We start from the raw sequence: 26,374 nt of genomic DNA, 5'->3' as shown, positions 1-26,374 counted from the left end.
TTTTAAAAAAACCATGTATTTTCAGGGATGGCACATGTTAGACACAAATCTACACAAATAAAGTCACCATGAATATAGAAAAAAATCAACATAAAAATGATAATTCAGATTTTGTTTTAAGATGGTCTGTCTAGTAATAGACTTAATTTAGGGAAAGGTAAAGCATGAGAAATATAAATTTTAGTTTTCTCATGTACCCATTTGAAGGTTAACATAGGTTTTAGGAACAAAGGCCAACAACACTACATTCTCAACATGGTTACGACACAGAGGAAAGTAAAACAACAAAAAAAGTACATTTAAGGAATGTCAGTTTTTCCATGAAGCACATTCTATCCCTTTCCATATGACATCAAGTTCAATACAGTCCTATGAAACTGAGAGAATACTGTCCCTAACGTCTGACTTTCAGTATATACACATAATATTATTTCTAAGAAGACATTTTACCTTCCTTATATTGTATGGGTTTGTAAATTCTCTTTTTTCTAATCTACCAGTCACATCTGCGGGCCAAGCATCTCTTTCCAAAAGAGGAATTAAGGCCAAGCAAGACAAAGAATTTGCTGATACACATATGTCACTCCAAAAATTTCCCTGGCAAAGTTTCCACGCCCAATTTAATTACTTCCCTACTGTAAAAACACTTTCCATCTGCATTTATTCTAATCTTTTCAAATCCAAAACCAACATACTATAAAGCTAGCTAAATAAATGAATGATATTAGCTTTAGGTTCCAAGTGAGGGAGCATTTTATAAGGCAGTGGGTCTCCAGCTCCCATGCATTTTATGCTGATACCTTATTTCATTTTGAGCTCAGTTCTTTACTATAGATTTGTTTAGAATAGAAGTACCTAGCCCCAGGCCTTAACTCTCTTTCTCTCTCTCCCCCCCCTCCCCACACATATAAACACACACAGAGGGGAGGGAAGGAGGGAGGCATGGGGGAGAGAGAGAGAATATATGAATATTTGTGGTTCTTAATGAGCAAAAAAGAATGTACCCATACATGTATATGCTAAAGGAATGCTGTCCATTATCTATAATAAAGGCATCTTCATGTTTTTTCTGATTGTTTATAAAAACTGAACCTCAGTACATGCATATAATAATTATTAATTTTGGCATCCCTTGATTCGTTGACTATTCAGTAAGTAATTGTATCCTTTTTGTGTAAGATGTTCTATAGCGTATCTTTATTCTCTTCTTGGTGTTCCATCACTGCACTGACTTAATGCCATTTTGCCACTCCCAGACCTAATATCTGTGAATAAATAGAGAATCCAAGAATATCCACCTCTTTTGTTATTGACACTATGAGGGTGTGGAGGTTGTCATTTGCACCATAAGTTAGGAGGAGGGACCAGACACTATCAAAATGTCTGGGCAACACTGAATCAATAAATGATTCTAAGTTTTCTTGAAGGCCTTTCCATCTCGGGTTTTTATAAACAAGGGTGCTTTATGTGTTTGTTTGTTTGTTTGTTTTTTTGTGGTACGCGGGCCTCTCACTGTTGTGGCCTCTCCCGTTGCAGAGCACAGGCTCCGGACGCACAGGCTCAGCGGCCATGGCCCACGGGCCCAGCCACTCCGCGGCATGCGGGATCCTCCCGGACCGGGGCACGAACCCGTGTCCCCTGCATCGGCAGGCGGACTCTCAACCACTGCGCCACCAGGGAAGCCCCTATGTGTTTGTTTTTTATATCACAAAGCTTTAGAATCCTTAGAAATTGATTTGCCTAATTTTACCCATATATTGCAGATTAGGAAACTTTTAGAAGCAGCTAATCCATGGCAACCAACTAGTAGTTTCCAAGAGGTCAAGACACTTTTCAATTAGTTTCTATTATATAATAATAATAATATATAACAAAATATATTTAAAACAATCTTTTAAAAACAACTGTTATTGATCTTAAAAATAAAATGGCACTTTTAAGGCCATATGGGTTGGGATTTGCTAGATAAATGAGAATGATCTAATTCCAGGTTTAAATACATTGAGATCTGAATTCTCTCTTTCTTTTCTAACTTACTGATATAAATTGAAAACACTGAATCACTTTGGTGCATTTCTGCTTGTTTAAAATTTGTTCAAGCACTAACACTATCTGTCCAAAAATCCCGAGCAGCCTAAAGAGTAAAACATTTTGATATACAATATTAATAAAAAGAATATAATTATATGTTCTGTTTTCCCTACTAACCCTCAAGACCAGCTACTTGCAAAGATTATCTAATTAGTTAAACTATAAGTCATAGGTGGGTTTCTCACAGAAGTCAGCAAAATGGTCAGGAAGGAAATGTCCACAAGGACTAGAGCTTGAGTCTGCCCTCTCCATGCAGCCTGGAATTCCTTTGCTTTGTCGGAAAAATTTAATGGTTCATCCATTGCCTAAAGCTCCAATAAGTTAAAAGTATTTGGTTCTATTTTGATGTCTAATCGTAAAAGACAAAGATCATATGTCAAAAACCCTATATCATATTATATACTTTTGATGATCCAAAAAAAAGACCACACGCAATCATTTCACTATAATATATCTAGGAATTAATTATAAGAATATCATATTACATAAAACAAAGGAAGATTTACTCAAACTGTGAATGGACTGTATATAATATATACTTGCTTTCCAAAAGGAAAATATGGTGGTCATTAACATTTTACCTAGCTCTGTATTGTTTTACTATACCAAGAGAATCACTACATACATCATAAGCTGGAGCAAGTAGGACAAAATAAACTAACACCCATCTCACCGTTAAACAAATTTCTTAATGCAAGAAGTTAACTTATATCATTTATATCATATGAAGGATATGCGTTTACTATTGTTAGATATTTAAAATACTTTTACTTACCCATTTAAAATTTTGAAATAAAAACAATGAAAACGTATAGACCTAAAAATGTCTGTTAGGCATCTGGTCCAACCACAAACAACTAAATGGGGCTAACTCCTGTATGTAGTGGCCTGACCACTTTAATTCATCATTTCTTCAAGCTCTATATGACCATAAAGAGAATGCCAAGTTAATTTTTATCTTTTCTCTTTGATGGCATTCTCAAAATCTAGCAATGTTTGATTGAAAAAAAAAGGTAGATTTTTGGTAAACAAATTTAAGAGGCATTCAGTTTCTGGCAAAATTTCAAATGTGAATACGTTATAAGAAGAGATTAGAAAGAAAAATGAGGGTGAACTTAAAATAATGAATGCTAAGGGAATATATTTTCAAGTGTTCCTAGAGATGTTCCCACTATTGTTCTTTAAAGTTGACTTCAATCAGCGCCCTTTTTATTAATATTATGATTAATGGCATCCTAGCCAGTCTAATGTGTAATTTCCATACAGATAAGTTCTTAAACTCAATGTTTTAAAACACAGTTGTATCTGGAGTCTAATGTCTTATTAGTTCTCAAAAATCGCAATTTTTCTTAGTGAAGTCTTGGCCTCTATTTTACTGTACCTGGAATTCTGGGGTTCTGGAACATCTGATTCTGTGCACGTTTTCTTTACCTGTAAGAAAAGAGTACTAGTTAGTCTCATATGAAAATACAACTTCCTCATTCAGGTTCACACACTTGTTAAACTTAAAGTGGCTACAGCTCTGCTCACCAAGATCTCTATAAAATACTCCCCACATTTTACAGCGGTAGCATGCAGTATTAAATAGTGTATTTCACTATTATCCTATGAACAGCTGTCAAAGGCACTTCCCTAGACTCCATTAGTATGTAAAATGTTCAGCTAAAATAGCTTGGGACTAGCTTAACTAGGAACAAAGAAACCAAAGAACCAGGTTTCCCACTTAGGAACTGGAAAGTCATACTGCTCTCAATTCACTAAGAAATGTTTTTCCAGTTGATACTGCTTCTGTCTCCTACTAAAGCGCACAATAATAAACACCAGCTTCTGGGGGCAAAGCACAGTGTTAGCTAAAACATTCATATATTAATTTTCATTTTCTCAATCCAGTGGCTGTATGTTTTATATATTTCTCAGCATATCAATTAAGTTTCGGCATTGCTCACAGGCATCTCATATATATTTAGAGTATACTTTGCAGACTGTATTTCAACTTAGTGGTTTTTAACCCACAAAAGGTAAAGAATGAAAATAACTTTTACTTTAGGACACACTATCCATTTCTGGACAAAAGTGTGTGATACATCCTCTAAAATAAGGTAAAGCACACATCCATTGCCTTTCACAATTTAACTTCAAGCACAGATAACTATGTCTGATTATTATGGTCTTAATGGTACATTATATGCAAAGTAAATTCCGTTTCAAAAACTCCTTAGTTAATATGTATCATAAACAGTATACATTAACAAGTCCATTGTCATACACTCTGAGTGTTTACATTGCCATGGTCTATGTACGCAACCTACAGAATCCAAGGCACTTTAACTTCTAATATGTAGCTTGGAAGTGAAAATAAGTCTCCTGAATTTACACCATGAGTATACTACGTAAGTGTGAACTGTGATACAAACGGCATCACGTAAGAGTAAGTTTTAAATGTTAAAGATACAGCATTGTCTTTCCAGCTCACAAAGTAACTCTTTCCTCTTCTGACTTAAAAATACAAATACAAAAAAAAAGATCCTTACACTTTCAAAAAGCCATGTTTTTGCTTTCAGTTTTAAGCCTAGACGTTTTATAATTGGGGAAATCAAGTATTTGGCTTGATTAACTATACTCTTTTTTGCATCCCGTGTATACATTCATACAGTATGAAAATAAAACTGGTTAGCAAAGAAATTATTATCTCTGTCCTATTACGTAACGTATTCTATGCTCTTAATATGAAACTTAGCACCAAGAGATGGAAGGGTGAAGAAATATTTTTGAGTAATTAGTTTAAAAAAAAAGGGAAAAAGGAAAACTTTTCTTAAAATGTAAGCATAAAATTCACTATGAAACCCACAAAAGTCCCTTAAAAACTCCAAGAAAAATAAGAACTAAAAGGGAAGGACACGATAATAAAACCCTTCTTTCCCACTGGTTCTTCCCTATGATTCATCACCAGAAACTATATGAACTGCCCAATGAATACGTAGAAATCACTTCAAAGTGAATGTCACTTTCTGAAAGACTATGATAGCTTGACTTTGGGACTGACTAAAGGAGCTCCAGATCACACAAGCAAACTAGACAGATACTTCCAAGCAAAAGTCAGAATGAGACAAGCTTCCTATGGTTTAAAAAACAAAGGTTTTAAAAAATCTTTAATACCAATGGCTTTACATAACATCTTTCTCCAAATAACTAACCAGAAAGTTCTTATTAATTTATTCTTAAAGTAGTAATTGTAATGCCAGAGAACACATCTATTGATGACTTACTATCTAGTTTGCACAGTCCCAGATTCATAGCTTATGCTTAATAAGAATATGATGAAAGATTGAAGTAGATATAGATATTCTTTTAGATATTGTTAGAACTTTGCATTCTTCAAAGTAATTCTTTTTAGGGGTTTTATTCATTTGTTCATGGTCGAATGAGGGAACAATAATATTTAGGATACCATGACTACTATAGGAGAGGTCTATGCAGTGAGGTCGATGTTCAGAGGACAATCTACTTGTTCAGAGGCAAGTGACTTCTGAACTAAGTCTTAAAGGACATAGGCTTCAAAGACGAAATCTGGAAAAAGTAGGTACTTCATGGGGTTTGTCAGAGGAACCATATGATGAAGACCTTATAAATGGTAAAGAATTTGGAATTTAATCTTTGGACAATGAAGACCAATGAAGGATTTTAAGAAACAGACTGGGTAGAGATGGTGCAGGAGGTAGTGTGGAAGGGGACAGGCTGAGGACTGAGAGACAGATAAGAGCCTAATGCAGCAAGAGAGAAAGTATACATTCCATGAAAGCAGACATGGCATTGATCTTGCATATCACTAATCCCTAGCCTTGAATAGACGCTTCTTGCTATGGTATGAATGTTTGTACCCCTTCAGAATTCATATGTATAATCCTCACCCCCCAGAATTAGGGAGTGGGGCCTTTGGGAGGTGCTTAGATCATGAAAATGAAGGCTCTACAAATGGGATTAGTGCTCTTACAAATGAGACCCCACAGAGCTCCCTAGCCCTTCTACCATGTGAGGACACCGTGAGAGAAAGTCACTGGCTCTAAACCAGGAGGTGGGCTGTCACCACATACAACCGTGCTGGAGCCTCCATCTGGCATTTCCCAGCCTCCAGAATGGTGAGAAATAAATGTCTGTTGTTTATAAACTACCTGCAGTATTTTGTTATGGCAGCCCAAATGGATTAAGAGAGTCCCCAAATACGAGTTCACTAAGTGAATCATTCAATCCATCAGTGAGAGATGGTGAAGGCCTGAACTAAGATAGGAGCCATGGGGAGAGTTGAGAGGATGTTTTTGATAGATACTTCTAAGACAGAATTGACAGAATACTGTTATTGATTGAAACAAAGTATAAAGTAGAATGTGATCTGACCTTTTAATCTGTCCTTGAAAAAACTTTGGTAATACCAAAGATCAAAAAAAAAAAAAGTTAACTTATGCCTTCTTTAAAATACTTCAAAACCCCATCTTTCCTCTGAATTGATGGAGAAAAGTTAGATGATCATTAAGAAACTTGTTTTGCAAGTCCTGATTACGCAGAGACGTTAATCACGAGTCATGCAAGCTCCAATCATCATGTTCTATTCTGACTTCCAAAAAGAAGAACAGGTAAGAATTAACCTACCTGATGAAAAGACAACCTACAGAATGGGAGAAAATATTTGCAAATGATGCGAGAGACAAGGGCTTAATCTCCAAAATATACAAACAGCTCATACAACTCAACAACAAAAAAACAAACAACCCAATCGAAAAATGGGCAGAAGACCTAAATAGACATTTCTCCAAAGAAGACATACAGATGGCCAATAGGCACCTGAAAAGATGCTCAACATCACTAATTATTAGAGAAATGCAAATCAAAGTTACAATGAGGTACTACCTTACACCAGTCAGAATGGCCATCATTAAAAAAGTCTACAAATAACAAATGCTGGAGAGGGTGTGGAGAAAAGGGAACCCTTTTACACGGTTGGTGGGAATGTAAGTTGGTACAGCCACTATGGAAAACAGTATGGAGGTTCCACAGAAAACTAAAAATAGAATTACCATATGATCCAGCAATCCCACTCCTGGGAATATACCCAGATGAAACTATAATTCAGAAAGATACATGCACCCCTATGTTCATAGTAACACTGTTTCACAATAGCCAAAACATGGAAACAACTTATCCCACTGACAGATGAATGGATAAGGAAGATGTGGTGTGTGTGTACACACACACACACACACACACACACATGCACACGCACACACACACAATGGAATACTACTCAGCCATAAAACAGAAGGAAATAATGCCATTTGCAGCAACATAGATGCAACTAGAGATTATCATACTTAGTGAAGTAAGTCAGAAAGAAAGACAAATACCATATGATATCACTTATATCATAAAATATGGCACAAATAAACCTATCTACAAAACAGAAACAAACTCATAGATATAGAGAACAGACATGTGGTTGCCAAGGGGGTGGGGGGAGGGAATGGGATGGAGTGGGAGTTTGGGGTTGGTAGATGCAAACTATTACATTTAGAATGGATAACCAACAAGGTCCTACTGTATAGCACAGGAAATATATTCAATACCCTGTGATAAACCATAATGGACGAGAATATAAAAATATGTGTATGTGTATAACTGAATCACTTTGCTGTACGGCAGAGATCGGCACACCATTGTAAATCAACTCTACTACAATAAAAAATAATAAATAAAAATTTTAAATAAAGAAACTTGTATGTTCACAGTGTCTTGATCACAGAATTAGAAGCCAAATGGACAGTTTTACCTAAATTTAAACACACTGTCCCATTTGAGAGATCAATACTTCATTAAACAGTGACTGCTGAATTATACACACTATTAAAGGAACACTATTCTTACAAAATACGTAGAATTTTGTCTTTAATGACCACTAATTTAGTTTTGAATTTGTTTTGAATAAAGCTGAAATAAGCAGGCCAAGAAACGAGGCAGAATTTCATGCCCATAACTTAAATCCAAATCTTAGTTTTCATAAGACACACAAGGAAATGAGCCAAAAATATGCCAAGAGAAAAAAGATAAATAATGTTAAATGCATTTAATTGGTGGCAAAAATATGAATTTTAACCCTTAATGTTATAAAAGTACATGAAAAAAATCAAAGCAAGGTGAAAAAGAATTAAGAGTTTATTTCAAGAAAATAACTATTAGTATGTAATGAAGATACAAACATCAAACACTGAATGTTTTTTGTTTGTTTGCTTTTTTTTTTTTTTGTGGTACGTGGGCCTCTCACTGTTGTGGCCTCTCCTGTTGCGGAGCACAGGCTCCGGACGCGCAGGCCCAGAGGCCATGGCTCACGGGCCTAGCCGCTCCGCAGCATGTGGGATCTTCCCAGACCGGGCACGAACCCACGTCCCCTGCATCGGCAGGCGGACCCTCAACCACTGCGCCACCAGGGAAGCGCGATACTACTTTTTATCCCAATTCACAGATGATGATGCTGAGAACTAGAAAGATTAATCTGCAAGCAATTATGTAGTAAATTTTAAATCCTGATCTCTGAGGGCATTTTAACGAGTAAATGTTAAAAAACTAAAATTCATAAACATATAAACTAATCTTTTTAAAATGAAGATCAAAACACCTTAATATTTAAAAGTTCAATTTTTAATATATCATAATAATGATAATTGCTGCCATTTATTAAGTATTCTTTTCCACTCATTGTACTGGACTATATATATGTAATATCACTTAATCTATGAAAACAGGAGTGATGGATGAAATCCTCCTTCTACAAATGAGAAAACCAAGGCTCAGAGTGGTTAAACAACTTGGCAATGTCACACAGCTAGCACTAACAGGGACAGAATTAGAACCGAATGCTCCACAGCAAGCCTTTCTCTCTGATGCTAGATTTGCCAGTTGCTTTTATCAGGTTGTTTTAAAATTAAGAGTTGAAACTAACATTCTGTGGAACAATTTTTGACACTACTAAGTTACTTCTTGCAATATATTAACCATCTAATAAATCTTTTAAATTAGACTACTGAAGTAACCTTTTTTTTAACCAAGCACTAGTAACATGTACCAACACCCTAACAAGTGCAAAGATGGTCTAACGCATAAAACAGCGTCCGTTTTGTTGTCTTTGCTGTTGTTGTACGTCTGAGGTTATCAGGATCCACTCATTCAACAAGGCTTTACTGAATGCCTTGGGGTATATGAGGCACCCTTCTAGGCACGGCGATGAACTATACCTGAACAGTCCAGCAAAGTAGCCACTAGACACACCGTGACTATGTAGAACTTGAAATGTGGTTAAGTGTAAACTGAGATGTGCTGGAAATGTAAAAGGCACAAGGGATTTCAAAGACTTAGTATGCAAAAAAGGGAAAATATCTCAATATTTTTTATACTCATAAATAAAATGATATTTAGGTGTACTGGGTTATAATCCCTTCTTTTTACTTTTCTAACAAAGCTAAAATCACAAGCGGTTTGGACTATATTTCTGTTGAACAGCGCTGACTTAGACGAACAAAAACCTGCCTGCATGGATCATGCATTTTAGTGGAGGAGATATAAAATAAAAATGTGACCAGATAAGCAACGAATATAAAGTCAGCAGCAACGACTGCCAAGAGAAAATGAAGCAGAATAAGGGGTTAGAAAAGACTGGTCAACAATATTACATCAGCTAGCCACTTATAAAAAACTGATGTTCTTATTTCACAAAACCATTCACTCTTCAAATTTTTTAGGCTGTTATGTACATGAGTAATATAAATTGTACTTTTTAAACAATTACAAAGAGTGTGGGATCTGGTATTGAGAATAATGAATATTTCCAATGTCGGGAAAATATATGTATAAAATATAATCTCTAGAATGTCTTGCATTATGACAATTATATTCAAGTATAAAAATCAACTTAAAATTTTTCACATTTTATAACACTAGGTACTTTGAGAGGCTTACAATCTTTTGAGGGAAAACAGAATTAACTTGTAAAAAAAATTGCAAAGAAAAACCAGTTTCTTTTATCCCATCCACCTTCTTCTAAAAATGCTGTAACCAATTATCCCAATTATTTTGTAATCTTGCTGTTTATAAATCCTGAAACATTATCAATAATAAAAAAATGTAGGGGGCTTCCCTGGTGGCGCAGTGGTTGAGAGTCCGCCTGCCGATGCAGGGGACACAGGTTCGTGTCCCAGTCCGGGAAGATCCCACATGCCACGGAGCGGCTAGGCCCGTGAGCCATGGCCGCTGAGCCTGCGCGTCCGGAGCCTGTGCTCCGCAACGGGAGAGGCCACAACAGTGAGAGGCCCGCGTACTACAAAATAAATAAATAAATAAATAAATAAATGAATGAATGAATGAATGAATGAATGTAGGACTTCCTTGGTGGTGCAGTGGTTAAGAGTCCGCCTGCCAATGCAGGGGACACGGGTTCAAGCCCTGGTCCAGGAAGATCCCACATGCTGCAGAACAACTAAGCCCGTTCGCCAAAACTACTGAGCCTGTGCTCTAGAGGGTGTGAGCCACAACTACTGAGCCCACGTGCCACAACTACTGAAGCCCGCCGCCTAGAGCCTGTGCTGTGCAACAAGAGAAGCCACCGCAATGAGAAGCCTGCGCACTGCAACGAAGAGTAGCCCCTGCTCGCCGCAATGAGAGAAAAGCCCGCATGCAGCAACGAAGACCCAAATCAGCCAAAAAAAATAAATAAAAAACGTAAAGGATGGAATAATGGAAGAAGACATTTTAAAAAGACCTCTTTTGTAACTTTATTTTGTTTTGAAGTGAACTTTAACGATTAGGCCTTAGAGCATACTATACAGTGATAATGAAAGATCAATTCTGAAACTATAAATCCAAGATAAAAACTTTATAAATGAAAATTTGCTGATGTAATGAATAACTTATACATATTTTTGTGGGTGGTATGTAAGACAATTTTTATTTCTTCACTGAACTCTGTAGAGAATCTAATAAAAAATAGATTTGAATGCATTACTGTTTAAGGAACACAATGGATAAAATATAGATATAAAAATAAAATTCTTTCCTCCAATACAAATTATATTGTAGGTTATTGCATGCAATACTCTTTGGAATATAGAAAGTGATACAAAATTAATGTTAACAATAATTGTCAGCTCTGATTGTATTTCAAGTGTGAATACTACAAAATGTACATGACTCAGTAAATAATATTTATACAAATACTGTAGTGTATCAATGCCTAGAGTCTTGTATTAGTACACACTTTATAAAATGTATTTTATGACTGGGTTAGATAAATTATTATAAATAATTGCTGATAAAGCAGAATGGGTACCTAACTTTAGTTACCATTAGGTTCTAATTTAGTAAAAAAAATGAGAGGTATAAATTGTTATGTGCCATTTTTTTCATATTTTCTAATACTTAGAATTTGGTCATATTTGAATTTTAAATTATGTAATGGAACTTAAAAGTTTTTCTTGTAATTATTCCAGCTTTATTCTAGAAATGTAAATTATCCTCTCAATTCCTACATCTCCATTAGATGACCTTTTTAACACATTTAATTTTTTCAATTAGTTGAACCAAGCTCAGAGTTTGATGTGCTTCCCCCTGAACATCCTGTTCTCTAATTAACAGCATTAAATAAATATGAATTAAACGATGTCCCTTTCTATTTTACTTCAGGATGCACACAGTAACATAACTAAGAAAATATAAAAGTAGGTATATGAATTAATTTTAAAATTGAGTCAAAATAATAACACTTGGCATACTCAAGTAAACATATATTTTTTGCAATAGAGGCTTTTGCCGAAAATTATTCTAGTGTTTATTTACTTAGAGTAGTGAAAGAAAATATATGTTCCTTTTCTAAATATAATATTTGCAAGTTAATACCACTTTGGAACTTACCACAGGAGGTACACTTTAATGTGATAACTACGATTATTTGTTCAGCCAAGTAAATATAATTTGTGTTGAGGAGATCAGCATAGAATTGCTATTCTGCTATTCTCCCATACAAATTTACACTATCTAAACTGGCTTCTACGAAAACGTCTCCACATTTCTCAGCAAGACTTATTTTACATTTTTTAGGTATGTTACAATTCAGTTCTTGACTTCTAAAAACTCAGTGCATGAAAAAAGAATCTTTGGAAAACAAAGGTTGTCACACAGAGTTTTAAAAAAGACACCTCTGTTTTAATATGCTCATACAAATTGAGAGTTTTTTCAAAAAAATAAAATACCATTTTGCCAAATGGTGGACAAAAAATTAAAGTTTTGGAGACAGACTTTGTGAAAATCTAATTACTAACTAATCTAATAGAACTATTGTTATAATGTGTCATTCTTCCTTAGAAACAAAAATCTTGCGGCTCTATAATTCACACATTTCTGAAATTCTTTTCATGGAGTTAGGGAAGTTTCTTTACTCCTCCCTTTTCTTATTATATCCCTCTTCGATGTTTTTATCATTGCTTACTCGAGCTTCTCCTTGCAATACTAAGTATAGGTTTCCAAAAGCCCAAGGTACCACTTACTTATTATAAAAGTGTGCGAGAACTCTACTGCATCTACTTCGGTCCAAAGGAAAATTGCCATAACCCTTCTTTAAATGCTATTCATAGACAAAGTATAAAGATACAACTGAATATTCTGTTATTAACTGCAACTGTAAACAAAAAACAACACATAAGACGCTCATAATAGTGGGATTAGAGGTTTAATAAAAACAAAGCCACCACCAAAAACCTGAAGTGGAAATTATTTTACCCCTCTAGTATTGGACTGTCATGGCAAGATCTTACTTGATTTCTGGCCTTTAATGCAGGAGCCTTCCAGGACCCAGGTTTGGGGGAGGGAGGTTATATAAAATTACACACTGGGGAGGAATTATGTTTTAAAGCTAAAAAATCCTATAGGCTATAACTCTTCATCAACTACAACTGTCACAATAGGGTTCAAATTATTTGAGAGTTCATTGCAAGGTTGAAAATATTTAAAAAGCAACTTAGTAACAATGACTGAGGGAGACAAAGCATAATTGTTCAGGTACAGTATATATGTATTAAATCAAATGTCAAGCCACATAAGCTTTTAAAATTCTGGAGTACATTTTCTCTTTAGTTATGCCATAGTCTTTTGTCACCTGCCATAAACTCCATATATACTGTATAAAACATTCAAGAAAATTTCAAACTCTTTCTAACAGTATGTTTTTTCATTACTACCCACCAGGGACTATATCAAAAGTAATACAGTACTTAAAATGCCACAAAAGTAACCATAAGATGCCTTAACATATCATGTTACAGTTCAAATGAAAGTTGGTCCCCTCCTAAGCCTGGAAACGAGACTAGATTGCCATGATACTTGGCATAAATATGACAGATAAATGTTAAACTGATTTTTTTTCCTCACAAATGTGCACTATAAACTATAAGAGATAGCTACCTATGTATGTATAAGAGATAGCTACCTATGTATGTATAGGTTCTTTATACTTTTGAACATGTATCTTTGCAATTCTGGGTGTCACAAGATAGATAATGTTAAAACAACAAAAAGGAAAATGGAATGTGCAATTCTAAACTAAGAACTAAATACTTAATGAGCATAATGTTGATTTGGTAGAATCCATTGCAGTTAAATTCAAATTGCTGACTCTACTGTACACGTTCTCACTGACCAGGAAAGAATAAATCCACCAGTATTCAATATGAATAGCTTTAGATTTCCCTCCATTCAAGTGAAGATATATGAATTCACACAAACAACGCTTTAAAAATAATCTTAAGAATTGATCCTATTCCCCTAAATGGAGAAATCTTGCTAATGTTTCTGACAACGTTTTTTATATGTTTGTTTTCTTTTTCCTTTTTAAGATATTGGAATGTTTTGGCCACAAGGTTAAGAAAAACTTCCCCATTTATCATGACCTGCCAAGCACAACTGGCCCCTAGACTACACAGCCCTCTACCACTTAACTAATTCAGCTCATCTTAATCATGAAACTTCAAAAGAATTTGGCCACAGGCGTAGACTAGCTATCATTTGTTTTAAAGTACAGATATCAGTCATTGTGTAACATATTCTAGTGCACCTGATATCATTTGTGCACTAGGTACGATTGATAACTAACCTTTTCAATTTGAACAGTAATCAATATAGAGATAATCTGGTTTATTAATACATAATTGTTGAATTTTCGTAAAAGTTTCTGTTAAAATCTCTCTTAGGTTTGAATATATATATGTAAACTTTAAAAAATATTTTCAACGAATATTTGAAAACTCTCCTAATGTGCCCAAAGGTATCACAATAACTAGTAAGGAAAACTGAGAAAGTCTTTAACTTTAAAAACAAATTGACAGGTAGAATGTAAACAATAAAATGTTAAAGACAATTTTAAATTGAACAACATATACCTGTAGATTGATCTGAATATGAATTTACATAGGATATAAATATTTCTGGCACAGCGTGTTGATAAAAGAAGTATAAATGGACAGCTATATTTTCAAATTTTGTAAATTTTAAATTGTTGATCTTCCATTAAAATAGCAACTTTTAAAGAGAAAATCCTGAGGTTCTGGCATCATGTTCTTTATTTTTAAAATTAAACTATACCCAATAAGCAAAAATGTATTTGTAGCATACTGCATTTTAACTTGATTTTTAAAAGACATTCTAGCAACATTTTGAGTTTCAAAATCTATTCTAAAGTAGTTTTATATGAAGTCCATCTTGCATAACCATTGTTGTAAGAAGCTTATAAATCACCTTTCCTCAGGTTTTAATCCTAAAATGAAATTCTTCATTAGCAGAGTTAATAAAACACAGACTCTGTGGCATAATTTATACACTAAAAAAAACACAAATTATGTTTTGAGTAGATTGAGTAGATTTTCTATCAAATTAAAGTAACATTTTGAATTACCTGTAAGCTAAGGGCAAAAGACAAAATAGTTCCATGTGAAACGTATTTCGCACATACAAATTTGTGGTCAGAAAAAATAGTTCCATTAACTGTGTAACTCCAGGTAAAAACTAAGCAATTTATTGCAAGCCTTTTAAAATGTACAAGTTGATTCTTTAGATGGAAGTGAAATTTAGTCAGGTAATTTCAAAATTTCTGTGACCCTAAATACGTGTCTATCACAAAGAATGAAGTACCCTCTGCAGTCTCAATGTAAAATAGATCCCCCCAGTGGTTAAACTCAAGGGTTAAAGAGTAAAGGAACTATAAATTAGGTTTATCTGTCGTGAAGGTCTCATTCTAGGTAAACCTAATAAATAATTGAGATATACTTACAATTTTTTCCTCTTTGACCTCAATTAAAACGGCTTTCTGAGAGCGGGTTCTAAGGACAATTTATCGTGGTTTCCTCACTACACACTTATGAAGTCATCTGGCTTTTGTATTTCTTCAACAGCTGCATTACCTTCGAAATTGGCTTATAGTATTTCCCCAAAGCAAAATGTGAGACTGCCCCTGACACACACAACGACCTTCCTTCTGCGGGTGGCTGAGTTCAAAAAGTCAGATCATACAGTTTCAAAAATTCTAACAACAGTAACTCGTAAAGAACTTGGAGGAGGAAAGAGAGAAATCAAATTAGAGATTTTAAAAATTGGTCTCTCTCTCTCTTTTTCTTTCTCTCTCTCTTCCTCTCTCCCTCCCTCTCTCCCTCTCCCTAAGAAGTTATAACAACACATTATATGATTATTAGTATTTGCTTTTGTTGCTATTTTGATAAGTAGTATTTTACTAGTTTAGGAAAGGTTGGGTGAAAGAACAAACCGACAGGCAAAAAGCAAAATAAGGTAGTGCAACATCATTATTCAATTACACAGGATTCCAGAAAACAGTAACCGCAACTAAGGAAAGGAGCAGGAAACTGGATAGCGCTGACTGATGCTCAGTAGACCCTGGTAACCAAACTGGAAAACTTATTGGCTGTGATAATTCATCCTCCTTTTCTTCAAACAGGTTCCCTAAATAATCTAACTCTGGTAGTAAATCAGACACTTAGAAGACATTTTCTCCTCCAGAATTATGCTTTTCTCACAAGAATAATAAAACAGTACCAACAGAGCAAAGCCTTCCTCAGTTGTCTTGAATGAAAGAAATCTTTAAGAGACTGTAATTATTGTGGCAATTCACCCACAGCTTAGTTCCTTAATGCAGCAAAACACCAATTCACACTCTTCCTTCATTCAAAGATAAAAAGGGATTCAAAGATAAAAAAATATGTTTAAGTAATTTAAACCAAAGCATTCCAAAGGCTTCCACGTCAAGGTTTTAAATCAAAGCACGTGCTCAAGTGCACATCCAAATGAAGGTAAAAACCAGCTGGAAGCTTAAGGTATCATTAAGAAGTTAAAATTAAACTTACAATCATAGTTTTGGGAAAAAAAGAAATTTCCATAAATAGAGGGAAATATTTGTTCTCACAAAAAATATAAAATACATCATTGTGATCACTACATTTGAAATCTAATGAAAAACCCAAATTCGGCACAAAATTTCAAAATAAAAGTTATCCAGAAAAAAAAAGCCTTTCATTTAAATGGCTGGTGTTAATTGTTAAAACACTGCAGCATGCACCTTATTACAAGGGAAAACCCCTCAAAGTCAACTATTAAAACTTTCTAATGAAAGCTAATCTATTAATTATCAATTAATGGATCACCTGCATTTGTCCCAGCATTAACATAAGGTAATTACAGAGGTTCAATTTTATGAAGTAAAGACAAAATGTATTTAAAAGTTTCAGCATGGGCAGACTAGGGATTTTCTCTTAATGACCTATTCACTTAATGACCTACTCACTCAATTTTTATGTACATATTTCTTCTCTCATTCTGTGCTAAAACTGAGAAAAATCCAAATTTATTCTACCTAATATTTTTTCTCTGAGATAGAACTGCTTATACTTAAATGACTTTCTACATAACACAATAATAATTATAATGCCTCCATCAGAAGCTAAATACAACTTACCTCATTCAAAGTCCAAAAACCTGAAACTAATTCCAGTTTTATTTGGAAGGAAGTTTTGTGTGTATGTGTGAAGTTCAACAGCCAATAAATTCCACTCTCCAGTGTGAGTAAGGATGAAACCCGGTTCAAGGATTACAGAACAGTCTGCACGGTTTATAGTCTCGAACCAACATCCAGGGAGCCTTAAAAACACCTTGCTCTGCCGTGAACCTGCAGGCTCTAGAAGCAGTGCAGTTATTTAGGTTAACTAGGAGGAGACCAGGAGAGTAAACACTCTTGGCTCTGACCAATGGCTTTCCACGCCTTTCTGTTTATAGTAAGATGACTTGTCGTCAGAGGTCACCCCCATCAACAGCTCCTGTCTTTCACTGGGATCTAAAGCATTTATCCTGATTCCTAGGCTGTCAACCTGCTATCATGGGGACACCTTCATAACCCATTGGTGTAGCTACTCGAAGAGTTTAAATCCCTGCATTAAATTTTCTAGAAGAAAATTTTAGTTGAGTTTCTTTTGAAGTGAAACATTTCTGCAGGAGAAATACCTCATGGCAAGTTAAGAACTGGTACTCATTTAAATAGGGATTAAATGAGGATTGGTATTCATTTAAAGTCCCAACCAACACTTTATGTTTTTTGTTTTTGGTTGAGGCAGAAAGTTTGTAAGATTTCACTTTCATTATTACGTCTCTCCATTAAGCACAAACTTTTCTTCTTCCCCTAGGCATACATATGTGCATGCTGACAAAATGGAAAGATAATTACAGGCATTTGTATTTCATCCATTTTTAATGTATTTTTATTTGAGGTATAGGAAGGGATGGACACAATTAGACATGCTCACACAGAGGTTATCATTTTATGTAAAATATTTTCTAAAATAAAGCCTTTTGTGTTTTCAAAAGAAGACATATGTTAAGTTCTAATGAAATGAAAAGGAAACAAGAAGAGCTAAATTCAAGAGATAAGGGTAATGCAAATAAGTCTATTCTCCGGCATTGAGGTTCCCCTTTTTTCTAAAGGTTTATAAAAAAGAATTGTTTTCTTTTGAGAAAACAATATTATGCAACTTTCCCCATCTAGTCCTTTTAAATATGTCTCACAGATCTCAAAAAAAAAAAAAAAAAGCTAAGCTCATTTCATAAGTTCCTCCAACAATATTTCAGTTTAGCATTTACAGGCATTATGGGAATTACTGCCTCCAATCTGTCTGTGTAATTCTGGGATGGTTTCTTTTTCTTTCATTTTTCTTGGTCTCTACAGTGTGACTCTTTGATACAGTGAGGCAAAGCGTTCAAAATAAAGACCTACAGCCAAGGATTCAATACTTCATTCTGAGTAATTTGTAGCACAAATGTTTCTTGAAGTCATTTTCATTTTCGAGGGTGGAACTAGGTGAAGAGCCATTACCTATTTCAGGTCTGGGCTGCACTACAAGAAACCCCAGTGCCCTTAGGGACTGAAGACGGCGCTATCTCCCCACAGTATTGGCCACGGATGTTGCTGCTGAGAAACTGGATAAGGGTCCATGTCCCACCCACAGCACATGTTAGCCCAGGTTTTGATGCCACTCCAATACTTACTTGACAGAGAGCTGCCTGGGTCTATTAGAGTTAATAAAATGGTTGATTCATTATTTTAGAGACCCCACTTTTGACAGATTCAGTTCTTTGATCTTTGTATGGTTAGGATCACTAAAAGCAACGTCTTCTTTGCAGCTGAATCATCTTAAGTAGTTAGAGCTCCTTGAGTATTGTGGTATACATCAGACTTGTTAAGCTCAACAGAATATGCTTCTGAACTGGCTACTTTTTAAAGGGATTATAAATTATTCAATATTTTCTAAACTCTTAAGAGCTCAAGAAACATTCTTGGAAGTAAAAACCTATGTCTGTCCCTATTACAACAGAGACTGAACAAACCATACCCAAAACCCTGAGGAGGACAAAATCAGTTCATAAATTAAAGAAAGTTGGCTGTATGGTAATTTTCTTTCCCAGTCTCAGTTGGGGGTTGGGAAGTTGAGGGAGGGCAATGAGCCACGTGTGGTGAAAACTTTGAGATAAGGAAAATATAAACATGAAAATAAATGCCATGGGTGGAATAGGGAGGGTGGGAGGGAGATGCAAGGGGAAGGGGATATAGGGATATATGTATACATACAGCGGATTCACTCTGTTATACAGCAGAAACTAACACAACATTGTAAAGCAATTATACTCCAATAAAGATGTTTAAAAAAAAAGAAAAGAAATGCCATTTGTAGTTTCAACTCTTAAAGAGTACAGATAAATAAAATTTTTCTGAGAAATGTAATCTTTATCTCAGCTTACATTAGGGCAACAAAATGTCCCTTGGATCATAAAAGTAAATGCAAACTTTTACTTTAGACTGTTATGACTAAGTAGGAAAATTACACTGATGGTTTTTTAATAACATTTTATGGACAAAGATTGTTGGGATGCCCTTCTAGCCCCAATGTACTGCCACCAATTAATTATGTGACCTGGAACGAATAGATAAGCCGTTCTTTCTGAGCATTTGTTTCCCCTCCTGTGAAATAAAGGTTTCCACCTCAGAGTGTCAGTGGTATAGTATTTATTTTTTCAATGCAAATCACATACTTTGAAGACTCCATCCACAAAATAGATTTTATTTACCTATAATTGCTTTCATTACCCATGCTTAAAATCAGGCATTATAGTTGTCAATCAATGCTGCTAATTATTATAACATACACTCCAGGTACAAATGAGTTAATAAAATAGCCAAAATCAAAGGTACTAGATGTTTTTAAAAGCCAAGAGAGGCTTATTATGAGTAAATGTTTGGTTTCCCTTATGTATTAAAATACAAAGTAATAAATACATAAAATACAGATACAGAAAACAAACTTATTGTTACCAAAGGGGAAAGGGGGATGGGGGGTAGGGATAAATTAGGATACTGGGATTAACATATACATACTACTATGTATAAAATATATATAACTGAATCACTGTGCTGTACACCTTAAACTTACACTATATTGTAAATCAACTGTACTTCAAAAAACAATTTTTTAAAAAATACTGAAAATGGCACCTTGACCTCCAAAACCCTTATTTAGTCCTTCAATTCTACCTTTCAGTGATGTAAGTACTATCAATGAGGGCCTGTCCCACATTCTGATAAAAGTGAAGCTATTATGAATGGCTGGCAGCCGGTACATTACAGCAGTGACTTGCATGATGTCCGTGCTCCACTGTTATTTCTTAAATGCAGGAGTATCTTTCCAAGCAACATGCAAATCAAGATTAAGTTTATTCAGTCATGACAACTCTAAGGTTCAGTAGAAATCACATAAGTTTTTTAAATCAAGAAAATAAATCAGTTACTGCAGTTTCATGGGGTGCATCCTTGACCACCCACCCTCCATAAACTCTTACACAGGTTGGTTGCTTCTGTGACCCCTGCTCTTCGTGTCTTCCCCGCTTAGTGGCGTCATCTCCTCTTTTGTACACTGTCTAGTAATCTATCAAGCACCCACCCTCTTCAGAGTTATAAGATACCCACAGGTTCTTTTATAGCATTTCCCGCCACTTTTCATTATTGCCTAATTAATTATAAGACAGCTTTGTGAAAAACCCCTAGGAAGGATATTAGAAATTAAGAGATAAAACAGAGCCAACATGAGGGGACAAAAGAACACCAAAAGTGCAATCATGTAATTCTGACAACAACTGAAAAACCACGGAGAATGGAGAAAAAAACAATTTAAAATTTCTGTGTGTACAATAAGCTCCCAAATTGCTGGTTTGAAAAAGGCCACATGGAATCAAAATTAAACAGCCGCCGCAAACTCCAGCAGCTTCCTTAGCCAGGTTACTGATGTGGTATCTATATTAGAATATAAAAAACGTAAAATTCAAAACCTAAGAGTCTATTTTTAAATAAACATTTAGCAAATTATGTCCATGACCTTGTGTAACAAATACCACCTAGTAATCGATGCAGTAATTATAGTCATCATTTGTTTAATCTTTTTCCCTCTTTTTCCGATAAGGCTGACAAACTCAAATACATTCAGAAGCCAAGTGGGTAATTTGAAGGAGTGAAGTGGGTCAAACGGAGGTGAGGCTATTGGCAAAATGCATGATCTGCCCGAAACCACTCAAGTTCCACACTCCCTCTCATCTATCCTCATGTCTTAAATACTATCCATATGTTGTAGATTCCCAAATTTTTATCACCTCCTAAGATCCATCCTCTAAGTCCTAAACTCTTACTTTCTCCTAATTTACATCTCTATATAAATAGCTCACAGCCATATCAAAATTTAGCATGTCCAGTGTTAGGCTCTATTATAATTCTTTTTCACCAAGTCTATTTTTACTGTCCCATATTTTCCATATAAATAAATCCAGAAACCAGAATCATTGGGTCCTCCATTTCCTCAAACTCTGCATCTAAATGCATCAAAGCAGCAAGATTAGACCAACTTGAAGAACCATGCCTCCCAGAGCACTAGACCAAATTAGCAGAACAAATCTCAGAAACAATCAAAGTCAACCAGGTGGTTTATCCTTAAGTTTCTGTATCAACCTTTCTACTTGGTCTATATATACCAATGTGCCTCACAAGAGGAACTCTTGGACAATTCTGTTATCCACAATGAGCTGGCCAGTGAGTTGAGTCTTCTCTGAATGCATTCCAGGACCAAGCTCGTGTCACTGATCACACCAGCTAAAATCAGGAACAAATTTCATATCGTCTCTTCTAATTGGAGATAGAGATAACGTCCCACAGGGCACACATAAGTAATAAGTCAATACCTCTTCATGAAACTCCCGAGTGACCAAGGGTGGCTTCATTTTGGATGGAGTTCCACATTTGATGATATATGATCTATAATCCTTAAACATTTGAATGTCTCTTATGTCAACCCTAACATAAAAGTCATCTAAATGACAAGTACAGTTCCAAGATGCACACTGAGCCACCAGAAAGAAAGTGGCTTTTACATTTGATGGTACCCCACAAGTGGGAATGGCCTTGTTCGGGGAGGCACAGGTACATGGTGCCTCCAATGTGGCTTCTAGGTCAGTTGGTGGGCCTGACGGTTCCCAGTGCAGCTCCAATGATTGAGTCTAGTCTTGTTTTGCAAACTAGTCAGTTCGATCTCTGTTTGTTCATACCACTAACCAGTGGCATTTGCTTGCTCTATGAAATGAATGAGTAACAGCTATGGGAATGATGGGGAAGACATCAAAAGGTGTTCAGAGGCTTTTTGAATGAGAGGTGGGGCTGGGCCACCTTCTGCTGTTATGATAGACTTGTTGGTAAATTTAAGGGAAATGGTGTTCCAAACATGTCAGAGATGTCTGGCAGGGGGATAGCAGAGCCAGGAGTCAGCTAACTTGAAGGTGCTTCTAACAGATGGGACTGCCACGCTAAAGCATTTTCCTCCAAGAGGAAGATGCTAAAGGTGACTCTGAAAAACAAAAAATCATTAATGTCCTTCCAACTACTGCACCTCCCAGACCTAAAGTTTTCTACCCACAGCCTCAGAGTCATTGCTCTTCCTCCATCTCCACAAAATCATGTGTCATGTTCCAGTCACTACAATTTCACCACCTTTCTCCAATCATTTTTTATTTTTTTAAAATTTTTATTATTATTTTTTTTTGCAGTACACGGGCCTCTCACTGTTTTGGCCTCTCCCATTGGGGAGCACAGGCTCCGGATGCACAGGCTCAGCGGCCATGGCTCACGGGCCTAGCCGCTCCGCGGCATGTGGGATCTTCCCGTACCAGGGTACGAACCCGTGTCCCCTGCATCGGCAGGCGGACTCTCAACCACTGCGCCACCAGGGAAGCCCTCTCCAACCATTTTTTACTGGCACACAATCTTTCATCCTGAAAGGTCAAGAGCAAGAGGCCAAAGCCGTTTTTAGAAAACGTACAGAGGCCCATATGTTCCCCACTTTGACCCACAAGATCCACTCTAGGGGGGCTCTAGCAAGCAGTTTACTCCATCAAGTGATCGATAGCATTATAATCTAGGATGACTCAATCCAACAAGAAAATTCAAGTGACTGAACCACAGTAAGCTTGAATCCTCTGCTTCCCCTTTAACCAGGCTGCCACCTAGAGGGTTTACCTAACAGGCTGTCGACGGTAGCTTTCAGGGGAAAGAAAGTCTCATCATGTCTAGGAATGGTCAGGATAATATGCCAATTTTTCAAAATATAAAATTTGATATAACCTCTCACACCTTTTATCTTGACCATAACCCAGGAAGTAGCCAAGAGATGATCCCTTACTGGGGCCAGTAAGATTCAGTAACCGAAGTGTTTTACTAACGTGTGTGGACCAGAAGATCAGGGAGGCAGAGTTATAAATCTTTTGAGTGGATTTTAAGGAGGCTGTTCCAATGTGCAACAATGCAAAATGTTTGTGGATGATAGGGAACGTGAAACCCCTACTAAATACCTTGCCTATCAGCCCTTGCTTCCATGATAGAAGGTACACCATTGTCAGATTTATTTAGATTAATTTCAATGGCCCCCACAGTGTGGCTGGAGTTGGCTGATTGGAATGGACCAGCAAAACCAAAACCTGAAAAAGTGTCAGCAGCTGTGAGGCACCACTGACAGTCCCAAGAGGGGGTACAATGCAGTCAGTCTGTTAGAAACAGCAGTGGTAAACCCCTATAAAATATGTCTTCCCTCCCAGGGACAAACAGGTCAACTATTAAGAGGAGTCATCAGTCTTCCATGCCAATCATCTCTATAACAGAAACACAGAGTGCTTCAGTTCCTGCCCAGTCTGTGACCCTGGCTGTGCTGCCTGTCCAGGGCAATAATGAATCTAGGTAGCAATGGCGGTGATCTGGGTGGTGCAAGCTGAACCAGCTTGATTCCAGTTGGTTCTCATCAGAGAACACGCCCTTATCATAAGCGTCTTCATGAATGGCCCTGACAGCTTAACCATGTCCACAGCTTGTGGTCCCCAAAAAGGATTTTCTAATCTGTCAGTTGGCAGTTTTTCAAGTGGCAGACCATACAACTAATCATTGGCAACTTTCCCAGCTAAAATAACTATATAACAAGATTCATTAATGGAGTATTGGCCAACACTGTGAGAACTGCCTTGAATTCTGCCCATCAAACAGAGACAATATCCACTTTTCTACATAGCTGATGGTGAGACTGAACAACCATAGCAGTCCAGTGGATATACCATCAGGTTTCAATTTAGCTAATCCATCAGCGAACCAAGCTCAGGTATTTAAGGGAATCTTCTGGGAATCAGGAGGATAAGGTTTTCCCCAAAGGGAGAGCTGCCACTTTTTCACGTGAAGTTAAGATTCTGTTGCTGTCAGATCAACGGCATTCCTCGCTATACTATTTCCATTTGACAACCAAGGCTTCTTGGGCCCTTCCTACCTTGCTATTCATTGAGTAGGAGTTGACCCACTCCAAAATGGGAATATCAAGCTGAAGCATTCAGTTTGACTCAGAGGAGTGTACCTGGTATCAAAGCCAGGGATATGATGAGTCCAGAACCCCAAGTGGTACCTCTGGGTGGAGGCTGCCTCTTTTGCCAGAAGCTTCGATCAGCAAAGTCATAGAAACTTGAAGCCCAAAAGAAGTCATTAGGATTGTGGGGCTCCAAAGGTACTAGCACTTCTCTATATGCAGCTCTTTCATATCAGGAGAATCCCTCTGGATTTTACAAGCATTCACAGTATAATCATGTAAAATTCAGTAGTGGAAGCTGTAACGATGATACACTGAATTGACCAACGCGCCCCACTCACAAGATCTGTTAGCTTCCTTCCCCCCTTGTAAATCCTGCTCAAGCCACATTCGCTAAATTCAGGTACCCCTTTACTCCACGGGATGGGTAAAAATTGAGTACTTCTATCTAACGTGGCCAGAAAAGTTGAAGTCCCTCCCCTCTCCAGAGTTTCCCAGCGTATTACATACTTTTTACACACCATTTGGATGGATGCATAAGATTTTTGGTCCTCCTCCAAGACAGCCTCATCCCTAACCATCATTCTCCTTAAAGAAGCTTAATTTGGGATAGAGGGGGAGGGAGAGATCTAGGGGCACAGAGGGAGAGAACAGCTCCATGTTAGTAAACAAGGTGCATTTACTTTCAGTTTTGATTGGCAGCTGGCTTAGAGCTCAGTCAAATGAACTTCTAATGCTTTCAGTCCATGCAATGTTCCGTGTTGGGCAGCAAGATCACCATCACTGACATCATCTATTTCAGCTTGGGGAATCCCGAGACTTAGTAGCCATAACAACTCTGGCTGTGGCTACGGTATTTGTCCCTTTGGTTGACTAGGGCTTGATCTGCACCGCAAGGATTGTTTTAAGGCGTCCTTTTTCATGGAAGGCATTTACTGCCCTATTATTATAACACCTCTAACATTCTATCCCTGTTTCAACATAAGAATTACAGGAGTTTTCCAAGGCAGAGAGGATAACTGCAAGAATTTGCCTTAATTTCTTTGGGTCAGTTTCTCATTTTCCAATAGATCATCTTTGTCAGCATTCCAGGGCAATAAGAGCCCCAAAACTAGTCAATACCTCATCTATGGTTTTCCATGAACATATTTTGTTTCAGAGACAAAGCTCCCTTACAGCAGCCCAGCCACTGCAAGAACTCTAAGACCTTTCACTGTTGTCTCCTAGCAAATCTAAGATTGTATGACAGACAGCAGGAGAGGCTAAGCCGTAAAATAGACCAACTATTGCTATTCTTCCTTAACAAGTATTATACACCCCACACCTTCACCTTCCAAGTGAACCAGTCAAAGTCCTAGCCATTTGTCTAGTTTCTACCCATAATGGTTTCAAATGTCCCTCCATTCCTGCTTAGGGTGTGAAATTATAACTGTTGTTTAGAGAGGGTCAGAACATTCCTTCAGACCAGGACGGGTCATTGTATTACTTGTCACAGTGGGGTGGATCTGACACTGACCCCCAGATTGGCAAGGAATTCCGCATGTCTAGAATAGGGTTAGCAACAACCAGGGTACGTTTCAGACAGATAACTTTGAACCTACTTCTGGGTACTTGGATTACAACTACCTCCCCAATTCATCCTCATTAAAAGACAATAAAATGGAAAACCATTTATTCCCAAACTGACCAAACAAGTTGGTCAACATGTTCACTAATGTTGTCCATGAATTTCCATCAAATCCTATCGACTGGTCCATGAGATCCTCCTCATCCTTTCTCTC

At 36.6% G+C, this 26,374-nt stretch overlaps 1 protein-coding gene across 7 annotated transcripts in view; it reads right to left on the bottom strand.

Moving 5' to 3' along the window:
- EYA4 (EYA transcriptional coactivator and phosphatase 4) overlaps positions 1–26,374 on the bottom strand; it is a 318,714-nt gene that overhangs the window by 119,322 nt on the left and 173,018 nt on the right. For all 7 annotated transcript variants that reach the window (XM_079939671.1, XM_079939670.1, XM_079939674.1 and 4 more), the window contains exon 6: positions 3,473–3,522. In XM_079939671.1, coding sequence (XP_079795797.1) covers positions 3,473–3,522 — 50 coding nt within the window. The remainder of the gene's footprint in view (positions 1–3,472; positions 3,523–26,374) is intronic.

This window comes from Stenella coeruleoalba (assembly GCF_951394435.1).
Source record: "Stenella coeruleoalba genome assembly, chromosome: 12".
In the NCBI taxonomy this organism is placed as follows: Eukaryota; Metazoa; Chordata; class Mammalia; order Artiodactyla; family Delphinidae; genus Stenella; species Stenella coeruleoalba.
This window is presented reverse-complemented; position numbering and strand designations above follow the sequence as displayed.